Source organism: Oncorhynchus kisutch, linkage group LG1 (genome assembly GCF_002021735.2).
Source record: "Oncorhynchus kisutch isolate 150728-3 linkage group LG1, Okis_V2, whole genome shotgun sequence".
NCBI classification, from domain to species: Eukaryota; Metazoa; Chordata; class Actinopteri; order Salmoniformes; family Salmonidae; genus Oncorhynchus; species Oncorhynchus kisutch.
Window position 1 is genome coordinate 27,463,058 of NC_034174.2, and position 27,421 is coordinate 27,490,478.

At 41.8% G+C, this 27,421-nt stretch overlaps 3 protein-coding genes across 23 annotated transcripts in view; all 3 read right to left on the bottom strand.

Moving 5' to 3' along the window:
- Positions 1-3,910: 3,910 nt before the first annotated feature.
- On the bottom strand, positions 3,911-9,229 carry sh2d5 (SH2 domain containing 5). 4 transcript variants are annotated; one of them, XM_020504785.2, is made up of 10 exons: positions 8,780-9,229; positions 7,981-8,092; positions 7,720-7,800; positions 7,331-7,405; positions 7,085-7,231; positions 6,773-6,973; positions 6,437-6,629; positions 5,910-6,015; positions 5,462-5,621; positions 3,911-5,344 (listed from the first exon to the last, which is right to left on the bottom strand). In XM_020504785.2, the coding sequence occupies exons 2-10, from the start codon at positions 8,029-8,031 to the stop codon at positions 5,153-5,155; spliced, it is 1,206 nt and encodes a 401-aa protein (XP_020360374.1). In that variant the 5' UTR covers positions 8,032-8,092; positions 8,780-9,229; the 3' UTR covers positions 3,911-5,152. The 4 variants fall into 4 exon arrangements, with proteins under 4 accessions (XP_020360374.1, XP_020360484.1, XP_020360429.1 ...); XM_020504895.2 differs by having other exon boundaries at positions 7,981-8,085; positions 8,780-9,210; XM_020504840.2 differs by having other exon boundaries at positions 7,981-8,085; positions 8,747-9,210.
- An 815-nt stretch (positions 9,230-10,044) lies between these two features.
- On the bottom strand, positions 10,045-19,597 carry hp1bp3 (heterochromatin protein 1, binding protein 3). 4 transcript variants are annotated; one of them, XM_031810585.1, is made up of 12 exons: positions 16,342-16,608; positions 15,660-15,742; positions 15,173-15,380; positions 14,909-15,068; positions 13,485-13,628; positions 13,233-13,304; positions 12,788-12,942; positions 12,450-12,540; positions 12,178-12,337; positions 11,917-12,028; positions 11,474-11,638; positions 10,045-11,379 (listed from the first exon to the last, which is right to left on the bottom strand). In XM_031810585.1, exons 1-12 carry the CDS (start codon positions 16,440-16,442, stop codon positions 10,896-10,898), a joined length of 1,935 nt encoding a protein of 644 aa, XP_031666445.1. In that variant the 5' UTR covers positions 16,443-16,608; the 3' UTR covers positions 10,045-10,895. The 4 variants fall into 4 exon arrangements, with proteins under 4 accessions (XP_031666445.1, XP_031666537.1, XP_020346630.1 ...); XM_031810677.1 differs by lacking the exon at positions 16,342-16,608 and adding an exon at positions 19,459-19,597 and having other exon boundaries at positions 10,055-11,379; XM_020491041.2 differs by having other exon boundaries at positions 10,055-11,379; positions 16,268-19,022.
- A 4,141-nt stretch (positions 19,598-23,738) lies between these two features.
- The window catches only part of LOC109896665 (eukaryotic translation initiation factor 4 gamma 3), a 68,237-nt gene continuing 64,554 nt past the window's right edge, over positions 23,739-27,421 (bottom strand). For all 15 annotated transcript variants that reach the window (XM_031811097.1, XM_031811447.1, XM_031811230.1 and 12 more), the window contains 7 exons: positions 27,200-27,325; positions 26,767-26,848; positions 26,425-26,523; positions 26,180-26,326; positions 25,900-25,981; positions 25,651-25,797; positions 23,739-24,785 (listed from right to left, as the gene is read on the bottom strand). In XM_031811097.1, the coding sequence (XP_031666957.1) occupies positions 24,604-24,785; positions 25,651-25,797; positions 25,900-25,981; positions 26,180-26,326; positions 26,425-26,523; positions 26,767-26,848; positions 27,200-27,325 (865 nt within the window). In that variant the 3' untranslated portion in view covers positions 23,739-24,603. The remainder of the gene's footprint in view (positions 24,786-25,650; positions 25,798-25,899; positions 25,982-26,179; positions 26,327-26,424; positions 26,524-26,766; positions 26,849-27,199; positions 27,326-27,421) is intronic.

Genomic DNA, 27,421 nt, shown 5'->3' on the forward strand with positions numbered 1-27,421 from the left:
ATAACTTAAATGCAATATGTAGTTAATTTGTATGGAGGTTAATTTAAAGGTGGTCTATCAACTTTAGCACTGATGACTTTTCTTAAAAGTTGAGTCACGAAATCTTAGTCTCATTTAAAATGAAGTCCTCAATGTGAACATACCATAGAATAACTACAAAAATAGAATACAATTAAATTAATTCAATCAAAACAAGCACAACTTGTACATATCAAATATGGATCAATGTGATGTGCCAATATGCAGGTCCCTAATTGCATTAAACCCATGCAAAAGACAAGAAATGTCCTGTACTGAGGGGCAGAGGACTGATGGACAGATGACTCTCATAAGTATTAACTGCTTAGAGTTAATGATAAATGTGGTGACAGAGACGTACTGTATATTGTAATGAATAAAAAGAGGGAATCAAGATCAAATGAATACTCACATACTGTATGTGATAACTTATGTTTTTATTTAATTCCGATTAAAAAAAGTTCAAATGATCACACACAAAATAATTCTCAACAGAACACATTGTACATAACATTTTCTACACTAGGAACATCTTAAAATTAAATTAATTCAATATATTGTGCTGGTTCAAATCATACACATTGATTCACATAGAAAACACCTACTATACATTTAATTTCCTACAATAGGGGTGACATGTCTTCTGAAATGTATTCAGATTCAACATACTATAATACAGGTTCAGGGGATCAAACTCACAGAAAAAAACGGTTAATTACGTAGCTTGGTTTAACATCAAATTATTCACTCTGCGGTGATTTATAAAAAGAACGTGCAGCAGCTGGCAAGTAGTTGAGCATGGTCATCAGATCTTGGTACTTGTTTTTTTTGATGGGCAGAGGACTCTCAAATGCTCTAGGGTAGTGCAAAATAGGGAGGTTGAGGTGTAGCTCCTTGTTTTGGTTTGGAGATCAGCCATGATTTCCATCCCTCATATAGACTGTGGCTCTGTCTGGTGTACAGATTCCAAGGATCCTCAACTGAAATTAGAACAGAAACATTTTAAGTTCCTGACATCAATAACAACTTTCACTGTCAAGCATTAGGATATTTTATTGTTAGAACAACATGTTGCGTGTTGATGGGATGTTAGTAAACTATTCTCTGTGCAATACCTGTGACTTTTAACCACCTCACGGAGGTGATCTGTAGTCCAGCTGGTCGCTTGAGGACAGAATCTGGGAGGTGCCTTAAGTCTTCACATTGCATCAACATAACCTTGAATGGTTTTGCTGGTTGTGCTTCAAGTATCATCTTTGAAACATCATCAGTTGTATGAAGGACTGACACCTTGCGCCTCTTCACGATGGTGGCAAAAGATCCATCACAAGGAAGAAAAGGATGACCAGAGACCATGAACTTCTGCTCAACTTGGGTAAAGTAACCCATAGAGACGAGCATCGACATCAGATTGAGCATCCGCCAGTTGTTATTCTGCCCACAGCATCTGTCACTGAATATTATCAACTTGCGCACCTCTGGTTTGGTGAGAGGCGTGAAATTTGTCTTCACCCACTTCAATATGCAGCTTGCCGCCTCAATGGACCCTCGGTGTGCAATCCCCTCATGCCAAACACACATGTATGCCGGATCTTCTTTTCCAAGTTCCTGGATGCAAATGTTAAAATTTGACAGCTGCCGCTGGTAGTGGACATCAGAGTGGGTCAGATGAGGGGTGTACATCACCCACTGTAAATCCACAGAAATGACATGGCAGTCAGCATTGGCTTTAGCCCACTCAGTGTCACTTTGACGCTGTGTGTAGGCCTTTTCGGCTTTTCGATGGTGCAACTCACTTTCAACTGCAATCTTCCTCTTCAGATGTTGCTGCTGACATCTTTGTGAAGAATGCGTCACATTTGCCACAGGTGTCACTCCTGGGTTGGCCAAAATCGAGACTCTGCTGTTTGAAAATGTCCCTATAAACCCAGAATTTTGCAGATGTGGTATTCTTCTCTTTGTAGAGTCGGTACATTCGCAACAAATTCAGATCAGGGCTGAGGTATTCTGTGTACATCCCCCTTCATCTGAGAGTAGTGGTTCTGGGTTCTTGGGTAAGATAGAATGTGCTCCTTGATGCCCTCTTTCACTGTAGCATGTATTCAATGTGGCCTGTAAGGAGACAACAAGATGTTGTTAAACTTGTATTCTCTCAATGGTCTAGGGACCTGCCTTAAGAGTGCAACTGTGTCGCTATAACCGGGGTACAAATCCCGGTCACGCCATTGCCGTTTGTGGCCGGGGGTCCTGTAGGGTGACGAGAATTGGGAGGGGGAAGGTAATCGGCACTCAGTCCTCAATGCTCAGGTTGTAGTTGGACAGCTTAGTTACCATCATTTTGTTGAAAAGTAATAAACATTTTTATATTTCCGTTTCAGAATTCGCTATTCATCCATTCGATACTCTATGTTAATGTTTAGAAGATTGTTTAGAGTACTGCTATAGTGAAATAATCCAGGCTGGAATCCATAGCGCATTACCTATTGCTATGCCTTCCCTCTTCCATCTTCTAAAGGAGACCTAGCCTCAGTAGCCTGATCTGGTGACCCTGCAACCTCACCTGCCTCAGCTTGAACTCCTAACTTTTCCTGAACAACCTGACCAAAACAATTACATTTCAATTAGCAGGTTCTTAAAAACTAGTACAGAGAATACAATATGTTTATAATTGATATTCATATAGACATTATTTCACATTTTCACTTGCCTGAAGACGACTGTTGTTTAGCTGGAACACAGACATGAAAGTGACCTTGCACACATTCAATCTCTGGCCTGCGTGCTATACAAGGTTTTTTCCCCGTCGTTTGTTCTCTGTATCATAAGGTTTACGTCTCTGTTTCACCTCATGCTGCAATAAAAATTGACAATGATAAATTCAGAATTTAATATACTGTAGCACATTCAGGGTATTGCTTGATCAGGACCTCCATCTTTCACACACTCCAAACCTATACACAGAATGAGTTTGTATTGCACCATTGTGTAACACTGCACTTTTAGAGTTATCGTTAAATGTACGTATCATTACTGTCAGTTAAACTGTCAGTTAAACTATGCAAGTGTTCAATATAGCTATTATAATAATAGGGGTTTTGTTTGATTTCTAACCTGTTCTACGCCGGAGAGAATCAACGATTGTTGTTTCTCGTATGGGGCAGTGTAGAAACTGTTGAACAGATGCAGCTTACGCTCGTCAATCTACTTTCCACAATCCTTTCTGCACGTAGTGGAACATGCTCTTCCCTGCAGGATTCAGTGTAACGTTACATACAGTATAACTAGCTAGCTACTGTAGCCATGTCGAATCATCCGGTGGATGGAGAAAAAGTAGCTAACTATGTTTCTTCTAAAATCTAGCAATAACATTTGTAACGAACTAGCCAACGAACTTTAGCTAATATGTTTTCTCTATAGTTACAAATTAGACAACCCAGAACATACATGTTAGTTACTGTACTCTATAGCTAGCTAGCTTGATATACGGTTCTTCCACATACCTCTTTTCGACAGCTTTTCCCAGTTTTTTCTTGACCCTTACGATTTGTATAGGGTTTTCTTAACCCTTATGATTTGTATAGGGTTTTCTTAACCCTTATGATTTGTATAGGGTTTTCCCGCATCTCGTAAGATCTTCCTTTGCCTGTCTTTCCATTGTTTTAGTTTTACGTTTCTTTCCCACATTTCAGCGATTTTCATCAGCAACAGAAAAGTTGTGCGCTTGTCCGTCCATTCTGAGTGGTGAACAAACGGTTATTCCACGAGAGCCTATCTTTAAATTTAAAATGATTGTTAATTAGCGCGCGGAAAGCTTGTGAAACAGGTTCACTATAGAAAAGGTTGTACAATAATGATTTTTCATGTATATCTTTTTTTAAATATATATTTTTAATGTCACATATATGGTTCTTCAACTGTAGGATTCAGTTGTTGAATCCATTTCATTCAGCATTGTGCAAGCTAGAAAAAATAAATAGCTAGCCTGTTATTTGGAAACTAAACAATTAATCTAACTAGCAGCCATGACAGATCTTTCCAGTTGACATGCTACAACTGAAGTGATCAGAATAACACAAATCTAACCTGTTGATCTGGTCACAGAAGCATGACAGCAAATCAGAACGCTAACTAAGCTAAGGACGGTAGCTAGCTTGCCACATTGGCCAAGCCTCAAAGCAATTTCACAACCTGTACCAGCGACATGCAAGACATGTCAGACCGTTTATTGGTTGGAATAATTTATTGTCAAATCAATTATCCACGTGCTATAAAAACGTAGTATTGGCAGATGGCATCATGTCGTCCAATGAATACAATCCGTGCTCAAAAACAAAAGTATACGCAAAAAAAAACACACAAAAAAAACTCGTTCTCTTGGTTCCCTTCCCACCGCGTTCCAAGGCAACCATACACTTGATAAAACCACGTCATGTGTGAAAATTGCCAAGAAAATGTTTTTGCTGCCAATCGTCTTTCCAAAGAGCCAAATTTGAAATCACTTCTTGTTCCCCCTAAAAAAGACTTTGATCAAGTTATAGAGGTCTGCATTTATGCATAAAATCCAGCAATGCATTATGCATAACCCAACAATAAAAATAGCCTCCACTTTGTGGTGTAAAGTGAGTCATGTAGCATGTTCTCACAGATCTTAAAACATGCCGTGAAACAGACAGCATGACACCAGGCATACAGCTTAACACATACAAAAATAGAAAATCCCTCTAATTCATACACACACACACACACACACACACACACACTAAATTCCTACTTAAAAAAAAATGTATACAAATTTAAAAAGTAGGGGCAGCTAAAATAGAATATACATCTCAAACACACTGACAAAAAAAAAAAACTACATCATAGGCAAAGTGCCAACATCTCACTCCACACGCCTTACATTTATCTAAATATATGGCTCTGCTCCACCCTTGCAATCAAACTTCCCTTTAGCAGGTGAATTGTGATAAACATCACAAATCTCAAAACAATAAAAGTAACCTAAATGAAGCACAGAAGTGAATGAATTGTATTGTATTTAAGTGCAAAGAAATTAAAGGGGTCAGTGTAACATGTTGTCAGTGTCTCTTAGAGAATGGGATACATCAATCAATCCAATGTTCAGAAATTACTTTTAAACCCATTGCTTCCTCTGGTTATATTCTGCATTCTTTCTTTTGAGACTTTGGTGTGCCTTGCCAACATTCTCCTCCCACTCGTAGCAGTGGTTTACACGGGCACAACTCAGAGGAAAGTTCAGCTCCTCCTTGAACTCTGTGTAGTGCTCTATCAAAGCAGCAATGGTGCAGAATTCTTGTTGGCAGTTCTAGTAAAAAAACATAAATGACTTCATAGCTACACATTGAACATACATTAACAAAGAGCTTAAATTGGAAGTTAAAAGAAGTTGATGAAAATGGAATGATTGACCATGACAGCTCACCTCAAGCAGGTATGTCCCTTTATATGTGTTGTCTATGAGGTGGGTGATGAGGCCAGAAGAGAAACGAATGATGAGAGAGCCACAGCCAGGTCTCTTAGGATGCGGGCACAGGAGGTACGAGCCCAGGACGTCCTCTGCAAGCAGGGAAGAGCTGCTGTCACTGTAACACATGGGGGGTGAAGACCAATGGTAGCCCTGAGATGACTCACATGACTTTCATCAAGCAAACACACCATAAAGCACACAAGGAACTGGTCTGGGATAAGTGTGAGTCGGGTAAACGTGGCTCAGTTGTTAGAGCCCAGTGCTAGGAATGCAAGGATTGTGGGTTCGATTCCCACTGGGACAACCCTATGCAAAAAAAATCTATGCACAAATGACTAAGTCACTTTGGATGAAAGTGTCTGCTAAATAGCATATGTTATTATAATAAAAGAGGGGGACTCACGTGGTGATGCCAGCCCAACACCACACCGCTTGAGCCAGAGCTTCTTCTGTTTCAGCAAGGCTCGGGGCCCGGGCTCTCCTCCCTGGCATTTTGTCCTGCCCCTTTCCTGTTTCACATACAAGATAAGAGATTCCTTAGCATCTTGGGATGATCACAATTCAAGATGTCCCTCAGGGGAAATGTTTGCCTTGGATAACCTCCAATCTATTTCCATTCCACCTCAAGTTGAATCACTGTGGAAAAACTTACTGATGTGAGTACAACTACTGTTTCAAGGGAAACTGTGATAAAGAAGTTCATAAAACGTCATAACATGTTCACTTTAAAAATGCGTGGTAAAAAGCTTTTAACAATCAGAACCCTGTGAAAAAAGTGCCTACAACCTGTATGTAATGACAAATCAATACCATGAAAAATGTAGCCTACACCACAGACGTTGAGTGAGTGCCCATCACAAAGCACTAAGGGTTTGCATTACCTAATGAACTGTTTCACTCTTGAAAGAGCTCTCTGCACACTTAGCCCACCTTGTGGAGAGTTAAGCCGATCCTGGAGGTGGCGTTGTTTGTGAGGGGTGTAAGTGAAGGAGCGATAGGCCCCTGAGCGCAGTACTTTGTTGCGGATGGCTTTCTTGCGCACCAGGGAAGGAGAGGTGATGACGTTTTCTTGGATGCTTAGTTGTTCCTCAGTTGTTGCGCTGTTGTTCTTCAATGGGAAGACCTACAATAAGGACCCATAGAAAGTGTTAACAGGTCAACAGCTAGGCTAGCACAATGTACAGGGTTCAGCTACACACACACACAAAAAAAAGCATTATTCACTGTGCTTTCACAATTCAGTTAAAACAAACAGGTTTGACTGACCTTTTCCCCTGGGAGTAAGCCCTGAGTGGGGGCCCTTCTGAAGGACACAAGGGCGCTGACACTGAGAGGGAAGCCCTGGTTGAGGAGGGAGGGGGTACAGTTGGGCAGTGGGCCTGCAGACTCAACTTGAGCCTCCTCTGGGTGCTTCTCCAGGTAGGACAGCTGGAAACAGCGGCACAGCAACAGGTTCAGGAACTGGGCCTTGGAGGGAACACAGAGACAAATTATACAATAAACTGCAGCTTAAAGCCATCACAGAGGAATTCCATTGACAATCATCTTGGGAAACAAAGATCTAACGCTGGTTCTTACTGCTCTGGCATGACTAGCCTTGAAGAGGTGGCAGTATAGTTGGGCATCAGGGTTGCCTGGGTTGTGGGAAACAAAGGCGAACTGGGCGTCCGAGGGGTGGGCGGTGGAAAGGGAGACCCTTCGTAGAGCATGGGCCATGAGGATGGTCTACAGACAAGGAAAGTTTTTAAAAAGTATGTTGATGTAGTGTACACAGCTCTAACAGCAATGATACATGTGCTTTGCTCTGAGAAGGGCAACTCTTACCGTCTCATCTTCATCGTACATCTTCACACCTTTGATGGAAAATTTCAGGGACACAGACCTCCTTTTCTTGCATGTCTGTGAAAAAGTTCAACACCTCAGGCAGGCACATCCTTCCAGTCTCAAGTTTTTTGGGGGGGCCAAAACAATATATTCTTCGTATTACAGTTTAACCCTCTGCCTGCAAGCCATTGTTAAAGTCATGTTAAATGTCTCATTTAAATTGGCTATAAAGATATGTCCACCTATTGCTTTCATGCCCTTTTTGTGGTTTGAGCACCTGACCACGAAGAGGTCTGTGCACGACCCCATCTCCACCATAAACATTTGTGAACAGTCAAGACTTGCCTTAAAGTACTGCTGCTTTCTAACTTGTTATTACCAGCACCTACTTTGAGAGACTTGAGCTGTGTGTGCAACTGCTGCATCTGATCATCCAAACAACAGTCATCCACAGGAAAGGAGCCAACATACTTCATAAAGAAGAAAGACTACATGTTACACATACTACCAATTTTAGATAGACATCATGTAATGTAACCAGGTGCAGAATACAAGGGAAGAGTAAAGGCAAATAGGATTTCTCCCTCTTGGGAAGTACTTTTATTTCAAACAAATAGTACTTCCATATGGGAAGGAAAAATATGGCTTACCTCAGCTGACCTTGTAACTGTGCCATCATCCCTGACTGGTGTCTCACCCATCCTTATCACTCCGGAGTTAGATTTCTTTGTCCTGCTGTTTCTGGAGGATTTATCCTGAGTGCTGCGGGAGCAGATAGCATTGTAGTACCCAGCATTACAAACATTGGACATGTCAACAACGTTGCGTCTGGTAGTGTTATTTTACCCATGGGAAAAATGCTTTTGTAACCAGGAGGTAGTGAAAAAAAGCTGTGAACGCAAAACTTTCAATTTAAGCAAGACACATGTATGTGTTATGGTGGATAGTAAGTATACAGTAATTACAAAAACTCGAAACTGTCAGATATGCAAAATACTTTTGAGCTAATATTCTAGAAGAGGAACAGGAGCTCAAGCAGTACTACTTTTCAGGTGCCGATAATCAGCTCCTGCCAAAGTCAAGCACTAGATCTAAACCTTGTCCTCGTGAATTCTGAACATTATATGCGCACCTGCAATCGAATAGATTGTTGCGACTGTTTCGTTTGAATCGTCGAATTACCACCCAAACATTGTCAGAAGCATACTCTTAGCCCTACTGGTTTGGATTTCGTCACATTTCAAAATTAATTCCATAGCCTTCAGACTATTATTACAGCAGTCAGAGCACGCGGGTGACACCCATTATTCTGTTGTATGAACGGCCAGAGCAAACATTTACGCACGGGTAAAGTATTTCTAACCTGCAGGCGCAAGTTTTGGTAAACATGTCAACAAATTAATTATAATAAAATACCTTAATTTAGTTTCAAACCAACGCTCTTCTCACCTCCGCACTCGTACTCCGGATCTTCTGACACAGTTCCAATTCCAAACTCTGATTTCCCCTCCTACTCAAGGTTGCTTCACCTTATCAAGCTGACGGGTCCGTGTACATTTCGTTATTTTGACGCAAAACGATTCCGTTTCTCAATTGTTTCAAAATTGGACATGTAATAATATAAAACAAATAACACAATATATTAAATGTTTGTTTTTAGTTTTGTCCAAAAATATATACATATTTTACAAGTTACAAGCTAAGACAAAATTAGATGTCAAATTACTTTATGCTAGCAGCTAGTGCAAGCCAAACAAATGAGAAAACAGGTTGATTTCTGATTTTCAAATGTAGTTTTTCCATTCTCAGTTTTGATAACGAAATGTACACGGACCCTGAAGCCCACAGAGCAGCATATTTCCCAACTCAATTCAGAAAAGGGTTGGCCATTCACCGGTGTGTTTGGGCGTGACTGGAAACATGGCTCTTTTGAGACAGTGTACACTGAATGTACAAAACATTAAGGACTCCCTCCTAATATTGAGTTGCACCCCCCCTCCCATTTGCCCCCAGAACAGCCTCAATTCGTCAGGGCATGGACTCTACAAGGTGTCGAAAGTGTTCCATTGGGATGCTTCCCACAGCTGTATCAAATTGGCTGGAGGACACACAAAGGAAACTGTTGAGCATGAAAAACGTTATTTCCCTTGGGAGAAAACCTTTTCTCTAGCCTTTCCATGACCATGTCGACTATTCCCCCCCAAAGTACACTCATTGATAATTAGTAGATGTTAAGTAGTACTCCTCAAACCCAAGGGTACCTGCAGCTACTGGTTCAGTAGCACCCTAGCCGATTATACACAAATCATGGAGTTGCATATAGTCGGCTAGGTAGTATCCCTGCGGTAGCCCATTGTTCCTGAATGGTTATTCTCATCTCATTTCCTCCTCGTTCATCAACATGTTTCAATTTGCATGATAAGTAAACAAATGTTTTGAATATCTTCATTCACCAAAATGATTCATAAGCGGTCTGGATATATGGATATGGCCTAATTTGCAAAGTGACATTACAAAATTAGGTATATCTATTTCAATAACCCACAACTGAAACATCCAGCACTTTGAGCGAATCAAATTGACATCTATTGATTTGTAGTTTGTAGCCACTACCCTATAATGTATACTTTTGCTCCAACTTATGATCCACCAGCAGATGCTGTATTTGGTGTTGTACCCTTCCTTAAGACCATGACAGAATGAATAACAAGGAATTTAGTACAAATAGCCATTTTAATAACGACTTGGAAAAAAGCAAAACATAAAGAGTACACGCATGCAAGGTATGCATGAGCCACACCTTCAAAATGAAGTTTCTTCAAATCTTGTACTATTACACAGAATGTAGACGATTTTGTATCTTTTTTTTATAGCTTTATATGATAAAATTAACTTTCATTAGTTACGCACTTTAAAAAAATATTCCCCTAATACTATGCAGTAGTACTGAATATGACAATGACAAATTGCTTCCTTATGTCAGTCTCCAATCAAATTAAGTATTTTAACCATGGGCCCTGCAACTGATCAAGGAAATTTAATTTAAATAACACAATTCATTACATGAAAAATTGGCTCTCATGCTCTCAAATTCACTTACATAAATCTCAATATTCTTTAAGATTTGAAAATTTACTCCAGATTAAATGTAGAGAATTCTATATTTTTATACAAGGAATGTGTCAAGCTAAAACATGGGAAAGTGGATTGGGATTAAATGTTAAAATGAAAAGACAAGTCACTTTGATTTTGTTAGATCTCTGCATATACACAAGTGTGTGAGGGAAATTGTGACATTTCACAATTCAATACCTAGGCAATTTTACAGTTTTTGAAGAGGACTTTCTACACAATGGTGTTCAGAGGTTGGGTTCACAGAAATGTAACAGTTCAAAGTACAGTAAATTGACATGAACTGATAACTGTCACATCCCTATGCTACAGAGAAGAATTCTAGAGCCCCAAACAGGGAGAAAACAATGATGCGAAAGAGAGCATGGCTAGAGGCAGAGCACTGCAGTCTTCAGAGCTACAGTTAAACTTCCACTGCTGGTCAATAGTGAGCTCACTTCCTCTCCCTCAGGGACTTGCGGGCTGCTGGCTTGGCCTTCACTGCAGATTTGGCTGCTTCCTTCTTCGCAGGTGGTGACTTTTTGGGCACTGGGCGCTTTGATGCCCTGCTTGTCAGCTTTTTGACAATGGGCGTTTTGGGCTTGCTCGGTGGAGCAGCTTTCTTGACTGGTGTGGGTGCCGCCTTAGCTGGTGGGGGCGTCTTCTTTGAGGCTACAGCTTTACTGGCAGCTGCAGGTTTCTTAACCGGGGGCACTGGTTTGTTTGTCGGTGGCACTGGTTTCCTCGCTGGGGGAGCAGGCTTCTTGGCTGGGGGTGCTGCTTTCTTAGCTTGGGGCGCTGGTTTCTTGACTGGGGGTGCAGATCTCTTAGCAGGGGCAGCTCTTTTCTTGCCCTTAGCCCTTGACTGACTTGCCGGCTGTGACTTCTTGCTGGGGGGAGGGCGACGTGCTTTAGGTGGTGGCCGCTTCACAGCTTTCCTAAGGATCGTATTGAACAAATACAATGTTAGCAGTGAACCATTTGAAACTCCACTATTTTCATTGGATTTCAGCAATTTGACCTTGTACTCACCTCTTAGGAGGGGGTTCATCATCTGACTCCTCATCCTCCTCAGACGACTCCTCTTCCTCCTCATCAGAGTCCTCATCAGACGAGTCAACCATCTTTCTGCGTTTAGCCTTCTCTGCCATTTTCTGCTCTTTCACTTTCTGTTTTTCTGGGAACAGAATGGCTGGGCTGTGGAATAAAAAAAACAATCTGATCTCTAATCTGAGCCCCCCAAAATAAATAAAAGGTATTGCAAGAGTGCGGGCATTTCTGTTATTACTACCAGACTGTTGAAATATTCAGTACAGAGGTTCAGTAAACATGAATGAAAAGTGACATGATTAGTAGTGTAGTCAGCATCTTTCTAAACAGAGAATACTGCCCCTGGTATAGCACACATTTGTGCAATTATGTACAGAGGTCAGCAATGAACTTCGCAGTGTAATCTTCCTAGGGTGGAGTTCTACCTGGGGTGGTAAGGGTAGCAGAGCTGGTAGGTCCCATTTAGCCCATTCCCAGTGATCTGCTCCATCCAGCCCATCATTTTACACTTCTGCAGTGTCCTCTTTAGGCTGTTCACTGAGGGAAGAGAAGTGCCCAGTGTCAATAAAGAATCTTAACATCTCTGATTCAACCCAGCTAATGAGAGAGCTCCTGCAGTTTCAGGTAGGTATTCACACATTGTCAAAGCAGTGGTTCAGTTAGGAGAGTAAGGGAACAGGTCTTACCCACACGGTACTCCATGCTGTCCTTGTTTGTCTCTAACAGGAATTTGCGGAGTGTGGTGGTACTGCAAGTCTTGGGTTCGTTCATGGCCACGATGGCTGTCATGATAGCGTCCTCCAGGTGCCCACCTTTAAGCAGGAACTTACCCCCTTCCCGCTTCAGCTGCGAGGGGGAAAGAGAGAGTCTGAGACAAACACCTCAGAGCAAAGATCTAACATTATAGAGGCCTTTATGGAGTAGACTGAATTGTGCATTCCTTTAGTACAAGACTAACCTGGAATGTTCCAGAGGCACCTTTTCCAGTGATCTGCTCCAGTTGACCCTTGTCCACAGCTCTCACCAGGCCACTCTTTAGGATATCCGGCCTAGGAATGAATCGGTGACTGCATTGAGAACCCAATTTTAACCTACACAACTTTGGACAGTTCAAAAGGTAGTGGGTTCCTTATTTTCAGACTGCATTAAACATACTGTAGATTTGGGTTGCGCAGAAGTTTGCATTACCATGTCAGGTACAACGTCAAGTTAGCATGTGTTTACGTACTCAGAGAATAACAGGACCCGATCATTGAAACCATTCCCAATCAAATATGACAATAAAAAGGTATTTACCGATGCTCCACGTTAAGTTGAGGGAAGTGCTGCTCCACATATTTCTTGATCAGAATGTAAGACGCCTCTTTGGGCTCACAAAGCCGTGTGATGATCAGGGGCAGAGCATCCCCAAGGGTCTCTGCCTTCAGCCCAGGAGCTACTGCCATCGGCTTCTAGCACCAAACCATCAGAATCAAAGTCAAACTCAGTTGGTAGAGCATGGCACTTGCAACGCCAGGATAGTCGGTTCGGTTTCCGGGACCACCCATACAGAAAATGTATGCAAGCATGACTGAGTCGCTTTGGATAAAAGTGTCTGCTAAATGACATATGTACCTACATTATATAGGTATGCACTGTATATTTTATTTCAAATTATGTCTGCTAAAAGCCAAATGGGACAATCACATAATGGTACATTGCTATTGTTTAAGTTTGTAGATAGGTGACTGAAAATACCTACCCCCTTAGCAGTGGATTTATTAGGGGGCTGCTTCCCAATGGTAAAGCTTCCAGAAAGGCCTTTACCCTTCAGCTGTGAGAGTGAATAGGAGGTAAAGGAACATGAGTATGCAGGCCAATAAAGCACCAGACGCACAGGGTATAGGGCACCACAACATGTAACCCACAGGTCAAACACTAGGATAGGCTGCCACCTAACATTTGCAATTCATGTTAATTCACTGTTAGCTGTGGTCAGGGATAAGGACTTCACCTGTTTGATGGTGCCCTTCTCCAGCTGCCTCTTGAGAGCCTTCTTGAGAAGGAATTTCCTCTTGTCCAACTCCAGGTTAGGGTATTTCTTCACAATGTACTTCATGACAGAATGGGCTGAGGCCCCAGTCTTCTCCTTGCAGGACTGCAGAGAGGAAATATGATAAATTGCAGGTGCAGCATTAGTGGGGAGTAAGGGATAACAACATAATAAGTAGTGATGCACCGATATGACATTTTTGGCCGATACCGATAACCTTATAAGACAGTTCTTATTTGATTAATGGTGGTCGGACCCATCTTTGTGAAGCTAGCCACAATAAGGATTAGCCACAATAGTGGACTTTGCAGTTATCCTTCAAAATAAAAGTATAGCATAATTCTACTATTTGTATTCATTTGCATCACTGTCAATGACATACTTTTATTTTGAAGGCAAACTGCAAATTCCACTATTGTGCCTAATCCTTATTGTGGCTAGCTTCACAAAACATAACCCGGTCCAGTCGAGCCTCACTAGCCAGATGAAGCTAGCTGGCTGCTTATAACATTAACTTTGGGCAACAGGGTAAGTAGCTGGCTAGCTCTTTAGTTTCATGAATTGAAGTTCAATTTCAATAGGTGAACAACAAGTGGCAACCTAGCTAATACTTACAAGGATTCCTAAATCATTGCTAAGAATAATGAATATGACTGCAGTTTCTACTGGTCATTGTTTTCAGACTGGTTGTATTGGTGCTAGCTAGGTACCAAGCTAAAGCTAGCTACCCCAGAAGTTGCGGTCGAACAAATGCTGTATTGTCAACACATTGTTTGTGGCCGGTGTTTGCTTGTTTGCAGACTTTTCTGTACAGCTTTGACAGTGCTACTGTATCGTTTTTGACAGGCAAAGACACAAATGGCATTCCATAGTATGCATGTCGTGAAGCTCATAGCAGTGATGTTATTACTGTGTAACTCCTGAAGGCCAACATCTGAAAAATAGCGCACTTGGTAGTGTGTACCAGTGCTCGGCCAGTCAGCGAAAGCCAACATCACCCATGACAGAGACCGGTTGATTGTCAAGGGCTATGAATCCCATTATCTTGGCTTTAATGGATTTCGCCTTTGAGTTGTCTCCTTGAAATGTTCTTACTCTTTCAAATGACTACTTGGCTTGTTGCCTGCTCGAGCCATACAGCAGACATTGTGGGCTAGGTTAGGAATGCTGTGTTGCACGTGTAGCGCAACATTTTATGTGGCGTCATTACATCATGTGCCTACGTTATATAGGTATGCACGGTAGCTTTGACATCCGTTTTTAACACCGGTGTTAAACTAGACATCGGGCCGATACCGATGTTGGCATTTTGAGCCAATATGGGCCTATTCCAATATGTTCATCGATATATTGTGCATCCCTAGTAATAAGTGTTGTGTACAGACCTCAATAGCCTCAATGAGGATGTCGTCCATCCTAGGCGGCTGCATGGTTGAGGTGCTCTTATTAGTGAGCGTTGCACGTTTGCTGGCAGACATGGTGGCCCAGGCAGGAATGGTCCTTTTAATAGGCTTCTTGACTTTCTCTTTCACTCCATCTTTCTCTCTGCAACCAAATCACAACACAGCAAGCACGAAAATGTGAAATTATACATTTATCGAAATAGATATGAATGCAACATTTGCAGGGTTTGAGCACAAGCAACTCACTCCTTCTCAGCCTCTTCCCCCTCAGCCTTCTTCTCCTCAGTCTTCTTTCCAGTCGATTCATCAGGTTTCTCACCATTCTCTTTTGGGTCTCCTTCACCTGTGCCCTCACATTCTCCTTGACCCTCCCCCTTCTTGGCTACTGGGGCTGCGGGTGCTACCTCCTGCTCCTCCTCAACAGAGGCAGATTCCTCAGAGCTGGCATCAGGCTCTGAAGAGAAATGTGGAAGGAGGAAGACAAGAGTGAATATGTACATTCAGCAAGTAGATGTAAAACTATTTACATGCCACTCAACAACAAGAACTCTGAACAATGTCTGATTCCACGCTTTCCTAAAATAACCACTAATAGCTGGCAAGACCTAGATTCACCAGAATTCCAAATCAGGTCCTGTCAAGTGGTGACTATTCACTCATAGCCTGTCAATGCTGGGTACCAATCTGAATCTCAAAGCATAGTTCCTGTTCATGTCGAGGGTCTTGAACTCACCTCCATCTGGTGCAGCCAAGGGGGGTGTCTCCTGGGGTGGAGTCCCAGCTGCACGACGTATAGGCATGACTCCAAACTGTTGACTATGAAACGCAAAATTATAAATTAAAACATTTCCTCAGCACTGACAGATAAATTATGTATTACCGATCACAATAAAGTTATTGGATCTAAAGCAACTTAGCATCACCCAATGGTAACATCATGCAGTCACCCACTGCTTCTGTATGTGCGAGGAAACGTCAATCATGGCCTCATTCATCATACGTAAGATACTGCTCTTTGCAAAGTACATTATCGTCAAACATCGATAAAACCACAGGCAGTGTGCACTTTTCTATAGTGTTTTTGGAATGGTGGGGGGCGTGTAAATAGTTATCAAAAATTAATATCGGTGAAGATGCACGTCTTCCAGTAAAAATTCAAATATGGCCATTTTGTCCATTGATTTAGGCCACCCCACACCGTAATGGCGCTGCATAGAGCTGATAGTAAATGCACCGAAGTTGCATTGGTAAATAAGAAAACGGCGCATGCATTTTTGCAAAAGATCTAATGTAGAACGCTTTTTGCAGGGACTAACCATGAACAATTTTTTATATTCTTACCTTTAGACTTTCTATAAAGATGTTGAAATAAAATTGCTTCGCTCTCCTTTCCTTCTTTTTTTTTTGTTACTTACGTGCCCCTCCCCCTTGAACGTACACGTAGCAACCTCGTGGGTGTGGTGTCACGTTGGGTGTGTTCTTTGTTGGTTCTTGCTATGTAGAATCCTTGGGACATCCAACTATGACGTCACCCCATTGAATTTAACATTTACAAAACTGTTAGGGTAGGGGTTAGGGTCAATGACTGTTTAAATGACTGGACAAAGCCATCGATCTCGTGACACCGTTCATTCCTATGTGAAGACTCAATAGGCATTGAAGCCAAATTATGTCGGTTAAAACAAGGATGGGTAACTGCATACTTGCAAAATAAGTGGGATCAACAGAGAAGAGAGAAAATGGTCCAATTCACGCACTTATCAAGAGAACATCACTGGTCATCTGTGCTGCCTCTGATCTGGTGGACAACCTAAACACAAATGCTTCCTTCGTAAATTGTATTTGGAGTGTGCCCCTGGCTATCAATTTTTTTCTTTAACCTTTATTTAACTAGACAAGTCAGTTAAGAACCAAATCTTATTTACAATGACGGCCTACTCCGGCCAAACCCGACGACGCTGGGCCAATTGTGCGCCACCCTATGGGACTCCCAATCATGGCCGAATGTGACACAGACCGCTGAACCACTCAGGAGCAGTACAAATAAATTGTGCCATCTGGTTTGCATAATAAGGAATTTGAAATGATTTATACTTTGATATTTTAAAAAGTACATTTTAGTATATTTTATCAATTACTTTTGATACTTAGGTATATTTAAAACCAAACACTGACTTTTACTACCGATAAGTAGTATTTTACTGGGTGACTTTCACTTGAGTCATATTCTATTAAGGTATCTTTACTTCTACTCGTGTATGACAATTGTGTACTTATTTCACCACTGAGTATAGTATGAATATCTGCATGCTTCCCAGACGAAACAGTTCGTGCATATATTATGAAAACATTGTGACGTTTTTGTTCGTTTTGGACTACAGAAAGTGTTCGGCTGTTGGGGCGCACAAAATGTTTGATGCAAGCCGACATCCGTAGCTGATGAAGTCTACGCCCCCACATCTGCGATTGGTCAACAGTAGAGGCATTCTTCCATGAAGTGCCCATTGTCATTTAATGATAGGACTCGTCCTCATGCAAATTTAGACTATTAGATCTCCTTGGCAAAAATCCATGACAGATTTCTTGAGTTATTTTGCGTTAATTCGGACTATTTTGAGGAAGCGTATACGGGCTACGGCGTTTCAAAATGGACAAACAGTACTATTGCCGCTTTTATCTTGTATTTCAAGTGAAGGTCATGTAAGCACACTTGTTGGTTCGAAATGAATGACGCATGCTTACGCTTTATTATTAGGCGAGGTCATGGCGACGTTGGTTAGCTAAACTCCAGGGAAGAAACACATCAACGGGTCATCTCGTGCCGAAGTGCGCATGTGCACACCGTCAAAGTTACTCCTTCACTATAAATCAGTTTCACGAGGTTGCAGTAAAAACATGTTAAACTACATTAGACATTGACGAATCTAGGTTGTGCCTTTAGATTTTTCACTGCACTCGGACTTCTGAAACCCAAAACCCTGGCCGGCTTGTTTCGCAAGCGTTCCAGGATGTTGCGCCTCTGGGTTTAGAAACTGTGGTTAAGGCAAAGATATTTAAGCAATAAGGACCGAGGGGTGTGGTATATGGCCAATATACCACGGCTAAGGGCTGTTCCTTAGCATGATCAACGTTGAGTGCCTGGACACAGCCCTTAACTGTGGTATATTGGCCATATATCAAACCCCAGAAGTGCCTTATTGCCATTATAAACTGTTTACCAATGGAATTCGAGCAGTAAAAACAAGTTGTCATACCGTGGTATATGGTCTGATATACCACGGCTGTCAGCCAATCAGGGCTCAAAACCCCCAGTTTATAATTATAACTAACCCCTTTTGTCCCAAGGATCCCGAATAGCACTAAAATAGTTATTTAAATCAGCGGAGAACTACTGCCCACTCCCATTGAAGCCACGAAAGGCCGACTGCTGTACTGTAGGCATTGTTTGCAGAAAACAGGATCCCCCACTATAGTGAGTGGGGAAATGGCAATATGTGTTAAGTCTGTGTGTAAATACTATTTTTTTCCCAAAGACAATCATGGTACCAATTATTGCTTCTATTACACCAGATGCATGTCCTTGAACCAATGTTAATTTTAAATCCCACACAGAAGAGGTACTGGGGCGGCAGGTAGCCTAGTAACCGAAAGGTTGCTAGATCGAATCCCTGAGCTGACAAGGTCGTTCTGCCCCTGAACAAGGCAGTTAACCCACTGTTCCTAGAATGTCATTGTAAATAAGAATTTGTTCTTAACTGAATTGCCTAATTAAATAAAGGAAGAAGTGGGTAACATCTCAGGAACCACAATATATATAGCAATCTTCTGACAACCTGGAATGCAACTAGAGCATTTGAGGGACTGTAGCAGGGCACGCGGTGCTGAATTACAATCTACAAATCACCGTGTATTCATCCCAAATAACAACTCTTATCTGAATGTGCGCAAGGTCAGAAAATCTCTGCAGCATCTCGCTCTGGTCGATCCCCTCAAACTGCATTACTTGCGTTCCATCCTGTGTAAAGTCGGGATATTCCATGCTATGTAACCACTTGATGACTTCGTCACTCACTGAACGAGGCAGCAATTTATATACGTTTCAGTACCTGCTAGATAGAATGTGTATCTTTACCGAAGCACCAGGTGCTTCCTGAGACATACATGTCTCCAGGTGTGGTTCTCAAATATTCTGTTTAGTATGACTAAATGCAACAACATGGATCGTAAACCAACCCGCTGGAACGCACCCGATGAATACTTATTTGGGATGTAATACAGTGATTTTGCAGTGCTCTACTCAACCCAATTGAATGCCAATGTTGTATAATGATTTGGAACATGTGAAAAGTAGAAATTCTAATAAAATACTGCAGCATTTCTATCTGGGATCTGTTCTCCCAGATTTGCTAACCAGGCAGTAGCCAGAACTGTTCCGACCCAGTAAATGGGTCGGAACCCTTCAGGTCGAAACGCATAGCTACCAGAATGTGGACAGCACGTAGAAGGGGCGGGATATGGCTGGGAAAACGTACCAGGGATGGAAGATGTTGCTGTACTCCTACTTATCCTATTATCTAAAATGATAAGTTAAAGATTGAAATTACTGCTCGTTTTTAATTAAACTGCCCTTTTCGTCCTTATGCCTACAACAGAAGCCACAGCAGCCATTTTGGAATGGCATGCAGAATATCGCGTTGAACAACAAAGGAGACTGATTGGCTGACTATCCTTTGTTGTTCAACGCGACGTGCCATTCCAAAATGGCTACGGCATTCCAACCTGAGAGATCCAGACACAAACAGAAATAGGTAACACAGACACGTCACCGGACTATAGAGCTGAAGCATCCGTTTAGAACGTTCTCACCACCAAATATGGTAGTGAAAGGAAGTCCAGCGGCGGGTGGTGGGAATTAGATTTGTGCACTTCAGAGGCATTCCCTAACGGAAATATGCAAATACATGCTACAACGCGCCAATACTATATCGCTAGCTTGTGCTGGACTTTGCCTACCTGCTGGCTTGCTCTCACTGTAAAATACGCAGATGAACTATATTGGGTTAGTTATACATCTCTTTGGTTCAGATATATGTTCTCGCTAACCAGGCGCCAACCTTTGTCCTGCAGAAGTCACTGTGGACTACAGTGTTGGCCTACTTGATTGTAGCTGGATAAGGTTAACTCAGATAGTTAAAGGACGCAACATTATATATCTGTCCTATTATGGCTTCTGAGAGCACGGGCAGCGCCATTGAGGCCTTCTCCATTTTGAAGTAGTCAATTTTAATCTACTACTTCTATGAGTTGGTAAACAAATTGAAAGGGTGCATACTGCCACCTAGAATGTGTTGTTTGAACAGGTATAAATCCAAGGTTGGCGATTTACTGCTAATGTTTGCTCATAAATAGAATTCATTGGCTGATTGCACTTTATGACCTGGATGGAATTATGTGATCCTTCCTTAACCCATAGGAAATCAGCACCCAGTTGACCACTTCAAAATGGTGAAAGTCCTCAGTGGCGCTGCCAATGCTAAAACAGACTTCTGGGCACTAGTCCATCTCTATGGGTTAACCCTAGTCTCTCCAAGATTAGGTCATCCCATACCTGCAGCTACAGTGCCTTGCGAAAGTATTCGGCCCCCTTGAACTTTGCGACCTTTTGCCACATTTCAGGCTTCTAACATAAAGATATAAAACTGTATTTTTTTTTGTGAAGAATCAACAACAAGTGGGACACAATCATGAAGTGGAACGACATTTATTGGATATTTCAAACTTTAACAAATCAAAAACTGAAAAATTGGGCGTGCAAAATTATTCAGCCCCCTTAAGTTAATACTTTGTAGCGCCACCTTTTGCTGCGATTACAGCTGTAAGTCGCTTGGGGTATGTTGCAGATCGAGAGACTGAATTTTTTTCCCATTCCTCCTTGCAAAACAGCTCGAGCTCAGTGAGGTTGGATGGAGAGCATTTGTTAACAGCATTTTTTCAGTTCTTTCCACAGATTCTCGATTGGATTCAGGTCTGGCCTTTGACTTGGCCATTCTAACACCTGGATATGTTTATTTTTGAACCATTCCATTGTAGATTTTCCTTTATGTTTTGGATCATTGTCTTGTTGGAAGACAAATCTCCATCCCAGTCTCAGGTCTTTTGCAGACTCCATCAGGTTTTCTTCCAGAATGGTCCTGTATTTGGCTCCATCCATCTTCCCATCAATTTGAACCATCTTCCCTGTCCTAGCTGAAGAAAAGCAGGCCCAAACCATGATGCTGCCACCACCATGTTTGACAGTGGGGATGGTGTGTTCAGGGTGATGAGCTGTGTTGCTTTTACGCCAAACATAACATTTTGCATTGTTGCCAAAAAGTTCAATTTTGGTTTCATCTGACCAGAGCACCTTCTTCCACATGTTTGGTGTGTCTCCCAGGTGGCTTGTGGCAAACTTTAAACGACACTTTTTATGGATATCTTTAAGAAATGGCTTTCTTCTTGCCACTCTTCCATAAAAGCCAGATTTGTGCAATATACGACTGATTGTTGTCCTATGGACAGAGTCTCCCACCTCAGCTGTAGATCTCTGCAGTTCATCCAGAGTGATCATGGGCCTCTTGGCTGCATCTCTGATCAGTCTTCTCCTTGTATGAGCTGAAAGTTTAGAGGGACGGCCAGGTCTTGGTAGATTTGCAGTGGTCTGACACTCCTTCCATTTCAATATTATCGCTTGCACAGTGCTCCTTGGGATGTTTAAAGCTTGGGAAATCTTTTTGTATCCAAATCCGGCTTTAAACTTCTTCACAACAGTATCTCGGATCTGCCTGGTGTGTTCCTTGTTCTTCATGATGCTCTCTGCGCTTTTAACGGACCTCTGAGACTATCACAGTGCAGGTGCATTTATACGGAGACTTGATTACACACAGGTGGATTGTATTTATCATCATTAGTCATTTAGGACAACATTGGATCATTCAGAGATCCTCACTGAACTTCTGGAGAGAGTTTGCTGCACTGAAAGTAAAGGGGCTGAATAATTTTGCACGCCCAATTTTTCAGTTTTTGATTTGTTTGAAATATCCAATAAATGTCGTTCCACTTCATGATTGTGTCCCACTTGTTGATTCTTCACAAAAAAATACAGTTTTATATCTTTATGTTTGAAGCCTGAAATGTGGCAAAAGGTCGCAAAGTTCAAGGGGGCCGAATACTTTCGCAAGGCACTGTACCAATGAAATCCTATTCATTAAGTATTTGTTATCAAAGCTGTTTGAATATTTCATTTTCCCAATGGTCTCCATCAGCTCCAATCTAGATTTGAAATACCATTACTGGTTTTGTCTGTCAAAATTAGAAATAATCTGAAATGTGATCAAAGGCAATGGTAGACACAGACTTACATTTCTGCAGACTATGTGAATGCCCTCTGCAGAGGTTTCCTCTCATCCATTACAGTGGAGTGTAACTTCAGTTCAATAACTACACCGGAATTAGAGATCACATGAGCATTACATAGGAATGCTGGCAAACGTCATGAGGCTATGCAAGATATGACTTGTCCTACCACAATCATGCCCCATCTTACATCGTGCTCAGCTAGTTCATTACAATATTTCCACACTAATACAGGTTATAAAATAAGATACGGTCAATCTCCCGTTGAGGAAAAGTTACTGTCGCTAATTCGCTTTTCAACCAATGTGCATGAATGGAGAAAACTGGCAACTCTTATTAGAAAAGACTCAATAATAGATGCTAATTGTTCTAGTTAACTTCATTGGTCCGCCAATAGTTGCTTCTATACACAAAAGTATGTGGATTCTGCTTTTTCAGCCACACCATTTTCTGACAGGTGTATAAAAGAGTACACAGCCATGCAATCTCCATAGAAAAACATTGGCAGTAGACCGCCCTTCCTGAAGAGCTTAGTGACATTCAACGTGGCACTGTAATAGGACGCCACCTTTCCAACAAGTTAGTTCATCAAATTTCTGCCCTGATAGAGCTGCTCATCAACTGTAAATGCTGTTATTGTGAAGTGGAAACGTCTAGGAGCAACAATGGCTCAGCCGCAAAGTGGAAGGCCACACAAGCTACCTGCCAAATGCCAACTGTAGAGTTTGGTGGATGAGGATTAATGGGGCTGTTTTTCATGGTTCAGGCTAGGCCCATTATTTTCAGTGAAGGGAAATCTTAACACTACAGCACACCATGACATTCTAGACGATTCTGTGCTTCCAACTTTGTGGCATACAGCTTGGAGAAGGCTGTTTCCTGTTTCAGCATGACAATGCCTGCGTGCACAAAGCGAGGTCCATACAAAAATGGTTTGTCGACATCGGTGTGGAAGAACTTGACTGGCCTGCACGGAGCCCTGACCTCAACCCCATCGAATACCTTTGGAATTAATTGGAACGTCGACTGCAAGCCAAGTCTAATCACCCAACATCAGTGACTGGCCTCACTAATGCTCGTTGCAGAATGGAAGCAAGTTCCCACAGCAATGTCTCAACATCTAGTGGAAAGCCTTCCCTCTTAGAAGAGTGAAGGCTGTTATAGCAACAAAGGGGGGCCCAACTCCATATTATTGCCCATGATTTTAGAATGAGATGCTCGACGAGCAGGTGTTCACATACTTTTGGTAATGTATCTTTTACAATTCCTATACTGTAGTCTCATTTTAGAGATGGCACTTGACACAAAATTCACTTTCAACTTCAGACTGCATTGCAAGCCATGTTTAAACCAAGTAAAAAAAAACTATTGTAGTGCAAACATCACCACTCAACAAAATAACCACCATTGATTGCATTTGCTATGTTTTTTAAATACCTTTTTTGTCTTTAATGTATTTACAAGCTTTTAATTTGCTCTGTAGGTCTGAAGTATTACAAGCGCTTCATGTTCAGCAACCCTGGCATTTGCTTTTTAAACTTGCATTTTGCTTATTTCATTTGAATGCATCTATTGTTCATTGTTGTTTATTTATGTTCATGTGATGTTCTTTTGTGGACTGATTTGCATTGCTTCTTGAATGCATACCGCTGCGTCTTGGGAAGTTTACGTACATATCACATAGAGAGCAAGCCAAATCAGAGGAAACACTTCCTGTGATTAATCACTGATAACCATTGACGTCAGTTGTCCCTGTGCATTCACTCTCTGCCTTCCCCTACATTCCAAAATAACTTTTTACCCTGTTTTCAACCAAACAACATGGAATCCAGGGAGGCTATTTATTTCACAATTATTATTGTTATTATAATTAATATTGTTATTTCTATTCATCATCAATGTTCTCATTGTGAGCATCTGCAAATGTTAAATAAACGTCCATATTTGCAGTCCTTAAAAAAATAATAAATTAAAGAGTCCGGAACCTATGTATCTTTAAGTCTCTTCTTAAAAAGTAACAAAAGAAAAGTAAGTTAAAATTTAAAACAAAAATATTTTCTATGTATAATACAGGTATTTAGTGCTTCCGCCATTAGAATTCAAACTCAAAATGGCGGCATGTCTCAGAACCATTCCGCAGAAAAAATTCCAGCCGTATACATGTCATTCTGCCCGCACACATTTTGTAGGTTTGTCCGTTTGTTCTGCTACGAGGATGCAGTTATTCTATGTAGCAACAGCTGGCCTCTTGTCCTGGAGGCTTGCAGCGGTCACCTGCTCCCTTGTCAATTATCCTCCGACTCTTCCTCGGCCTCCCTCAGCCAGGTGAAGAAAGCGGTTACAGACTTGAGAGCCACACCTTTGCCCAGCTGCTCCGCGGGGTCCTTGCTGGTCTCCCACTTGTAAAAAGCGTCCTCCGAGATGACGTCCTCGTCATACAGACAGTCAAAGAACATCCGGAGCAGGTCTGGAGAGACAGAGGGGAAAGGGCTATAATAACCAAATAATAACCAAATCCCTTAAATCTAGAATCCTTAATTGAAACGATAAGTGGCTCCCCATCTATGTTTTGGTAAAAAGCTGAGGGATGGGCCTGGAGAAATGTAACCACTCAAATTCATAGACAGAGCTATGTATGCAAGGACTATCCATCCATGATATCAACATGTGATGGTTAAATTCAAAGATTTAACCATGTTACATTTGCATGGTTTACAAACATTGGAGTAAAACAAGCATATTTCGGGTTCTGATGTGGTATGACCATTAAACTAAGCTCATGAGGGAATTATAAGATATATTAATCAAGAATAACATTTTATTTTATTTATGAATTTTTATTTAACTAGGTAAATGGGTGTATATATATCATTCATTTATAAGTAAAAAAAAAATATATGTAGCAACTAAGGATTCTAGCTTTAAATTAGTCTTTTCATAGTAAGTTCATGAAGACATTTTTATATAATAGCAATGGCTGCATGAAATAAAACCATAAAAGGATGTCTTCAGGGCGGCTGGTAGCCTAACATATAAAGCGTAGGGTCAATAACAGAAAGGTTGCTGGTTCAGATACCTGAGCCGACAAGGTGAAAAATCTGTCGATGGGCCCTTGAGAAAAGGCACTTAACCCCAATTTGATCCAGGGGCACCGTACTATTATGTCTGACCCTGTAAAACCAAACAATTTACTGCACTGATCTGGTGTATGTGACAAAAAAACATTTGAGTTTTGTCAAGAATAAAAAAGTAAAATGGTTCTGTGCAGGGCAGGAGACAGAACCGTGCTTATATCTTTATATAGTGAATCTTCTAAGTGGCATGTTACTTACTAGGAGGCTGATCCAGTGTGACTATCAGCCCCTGAAGTGCATAAAGTGCTTGAAGCTGTCGCTCAGTGTCTGAGTTAAGGTACTTGAGTAATACGGGCAATCTCCTCTGTATGATGGCTACGTCCACTCGACAGGAAGTGCTTTCATCTACACAAGAAACAAAGATGGAGAAAATTATTGTGAACTGCTCTAGCTATATAATATATACAAAACAATGGACTGTCCCTAGCTAAAAGAATGACAGCTTACCTTTCACCGCTGCCTTACACACAGCAGTCATCAGAGCTCTCAGGAACGGAGACGAGCTCATCTGAGATTCATCTAGATTTGCCTGGGATGTGGCGGACAACAGAGGAGCACAAAGAAGCTCCGGTTAGACATGGGAAAGCTGCACGACATCAGTGCCTGGATCTTTGACACTTCACTTGAAATATGCAATACTATGTATTTATAATCCAATATGTGTATGACAAAGCCAAACGTGCCTGTGCTGGGCTGTGTGGTGGGCTTTTAATGTTACAGTTCATACCTCTACCCAGTCAAAGATCTGCTCATCACTGGCCATGTCCTCCAGCAGGAGTCTCTCCAGCTGCCGGTTGAGCACCTCGGGGGACAATTCTGTCGCAGAGAGGGCTGCCTCAGGGCTAGAGCAGTCCACCACAGTGAACTGGAGCTTCTGACAGGAGGAGGGGAGAGGAGAGAAGGTTTAGGTTGCTGTGAAACCGTTTGTTGGGATGCCTCCATGCCGTAATACAATGAGTCTCTCTCACTAACCTGCTGCGAGATGAAATCCTGGATGTCCTCTTCCTCTGGCAGGAAGTCACTCCAGCTGAGGCCCGCCTTTCTCCACAAGGTGCCTACTTTCCTATGGCTCTGTGTGGGAGACAGACAGGACAACATGTCAGAACCCTGGCATCCAATAGTTAATGGGTTTGTTGACTTGATACTCACTTGCACCCCGACAAAAGTCATGCAAAAATATCCGACAGCTATATTAACAAGATGCTGTGTGAAATTCCCTCTCAGGTCAGAAGAGCTAAAGGGGTAAAACATTCTTTCAGGAATATTAGAGGGAAAAAAGAACTAGAGGAGTAAAACCCACACAATGTAACTTACCATTTGTTTGCATAGTATGTGCAGTATTTCAGAAAATAAGACCCCAGCTCTTCCAACAGGAAGTAAAGGTTTGCTTAATTCACTGTGGACAAAGAGAAAAGCATTAAATGTCTCCAGCGGTTCCATCCCGCCCAACTGTTTTCCTTCATATCACAGTTTACAGAAAGCAGGGAATGGAGGTGTGAGAGCCAACATCAACAGTCCATAATGAAAGAACTGCGATAGCAACAAGCAGCAATCCTTGACAGAGGGAACGGAATGGGGTACATTTTACTCATCATGCAGACTGTGAGATCTGAATAAATGTGGGTTGCATGTGGAGAGATCTGATCAGATAAGATCTGTTGATGCAATAATAACCCCCTCTTGATCCCCATAGCTTTACAGGGAGATAACAATACAATATTGTTGTGCTGTAGAGTAGCAGTGTTACCTAAAGAGCTCTCTCATAGAGAAGCCCCCGTCTCTCAGCACAGGGCTGAGCAGCTCGGCCAGATACAGCCAGATATGGGGAATGTCAATGGCCATGTCGTCCGCCAGTTCAAGGGTGTCAGCAAACCTGAAGGAAACACAGATATTCTGAGAAGACAGCCATTTTAGATACAGCACAGTTGTTCGATGACAGCTCGAATGAGAGCAGATGGATATGTAGGCA

What these genes read in the sequence shown, in the direction of transcription:
- hp1bp3 (XM_031810585.1), bottom strand. Translation starts at nt 16,442, where the DNA reads ATGTCCCAAGGATTCTACATAGCAAGAACCAACAAAGAACACACCCAA. An exon ending in GTGCCTCTGGAACATTCCAG is followed by an intron (nt 12,338 to 12,449) that starts GTTAGTCTTGTA and finishes TCCCCCTCGCAG; the next exon opens with CTGAAGCGGGAAGGGGGTAA. An exon ending in CAGCATGGAGTACCGTGTGG is followed by an intron (nt 12,029 to 12,177) that starts GTAAGACCTGTT and finishes CTCTTCCCTCAG; the next exon opens with TGAACAGCCTAAAGAGGACA.
- sh2d5 (XM_020504785.2), bottom strand. Translation starts at nt 8,031, where the DNA reads ATGGGTGAGACACCAGTCAGGGATGATGGCACAGTTACAAGGTCAGCT. An exon ending in CACAGCTCAAGTCTCTCAAA is followed by an intron (nt 7,406 to 7,719) that starts GTAGGTGCTGGT and finishes ACTTTTTCACAG; the next exon opens with ACATGCAAGAAAAGGAGGTC. An exon ending in TGTTGGGCTGGCATCACCAC is followed by an intron (nt 5,622 to 5,909) that starts GTGAGTCCCCCT and finishes CATGTGTTACAG; the next exon opens with TGACAGCAGCTCTTCCCTGC.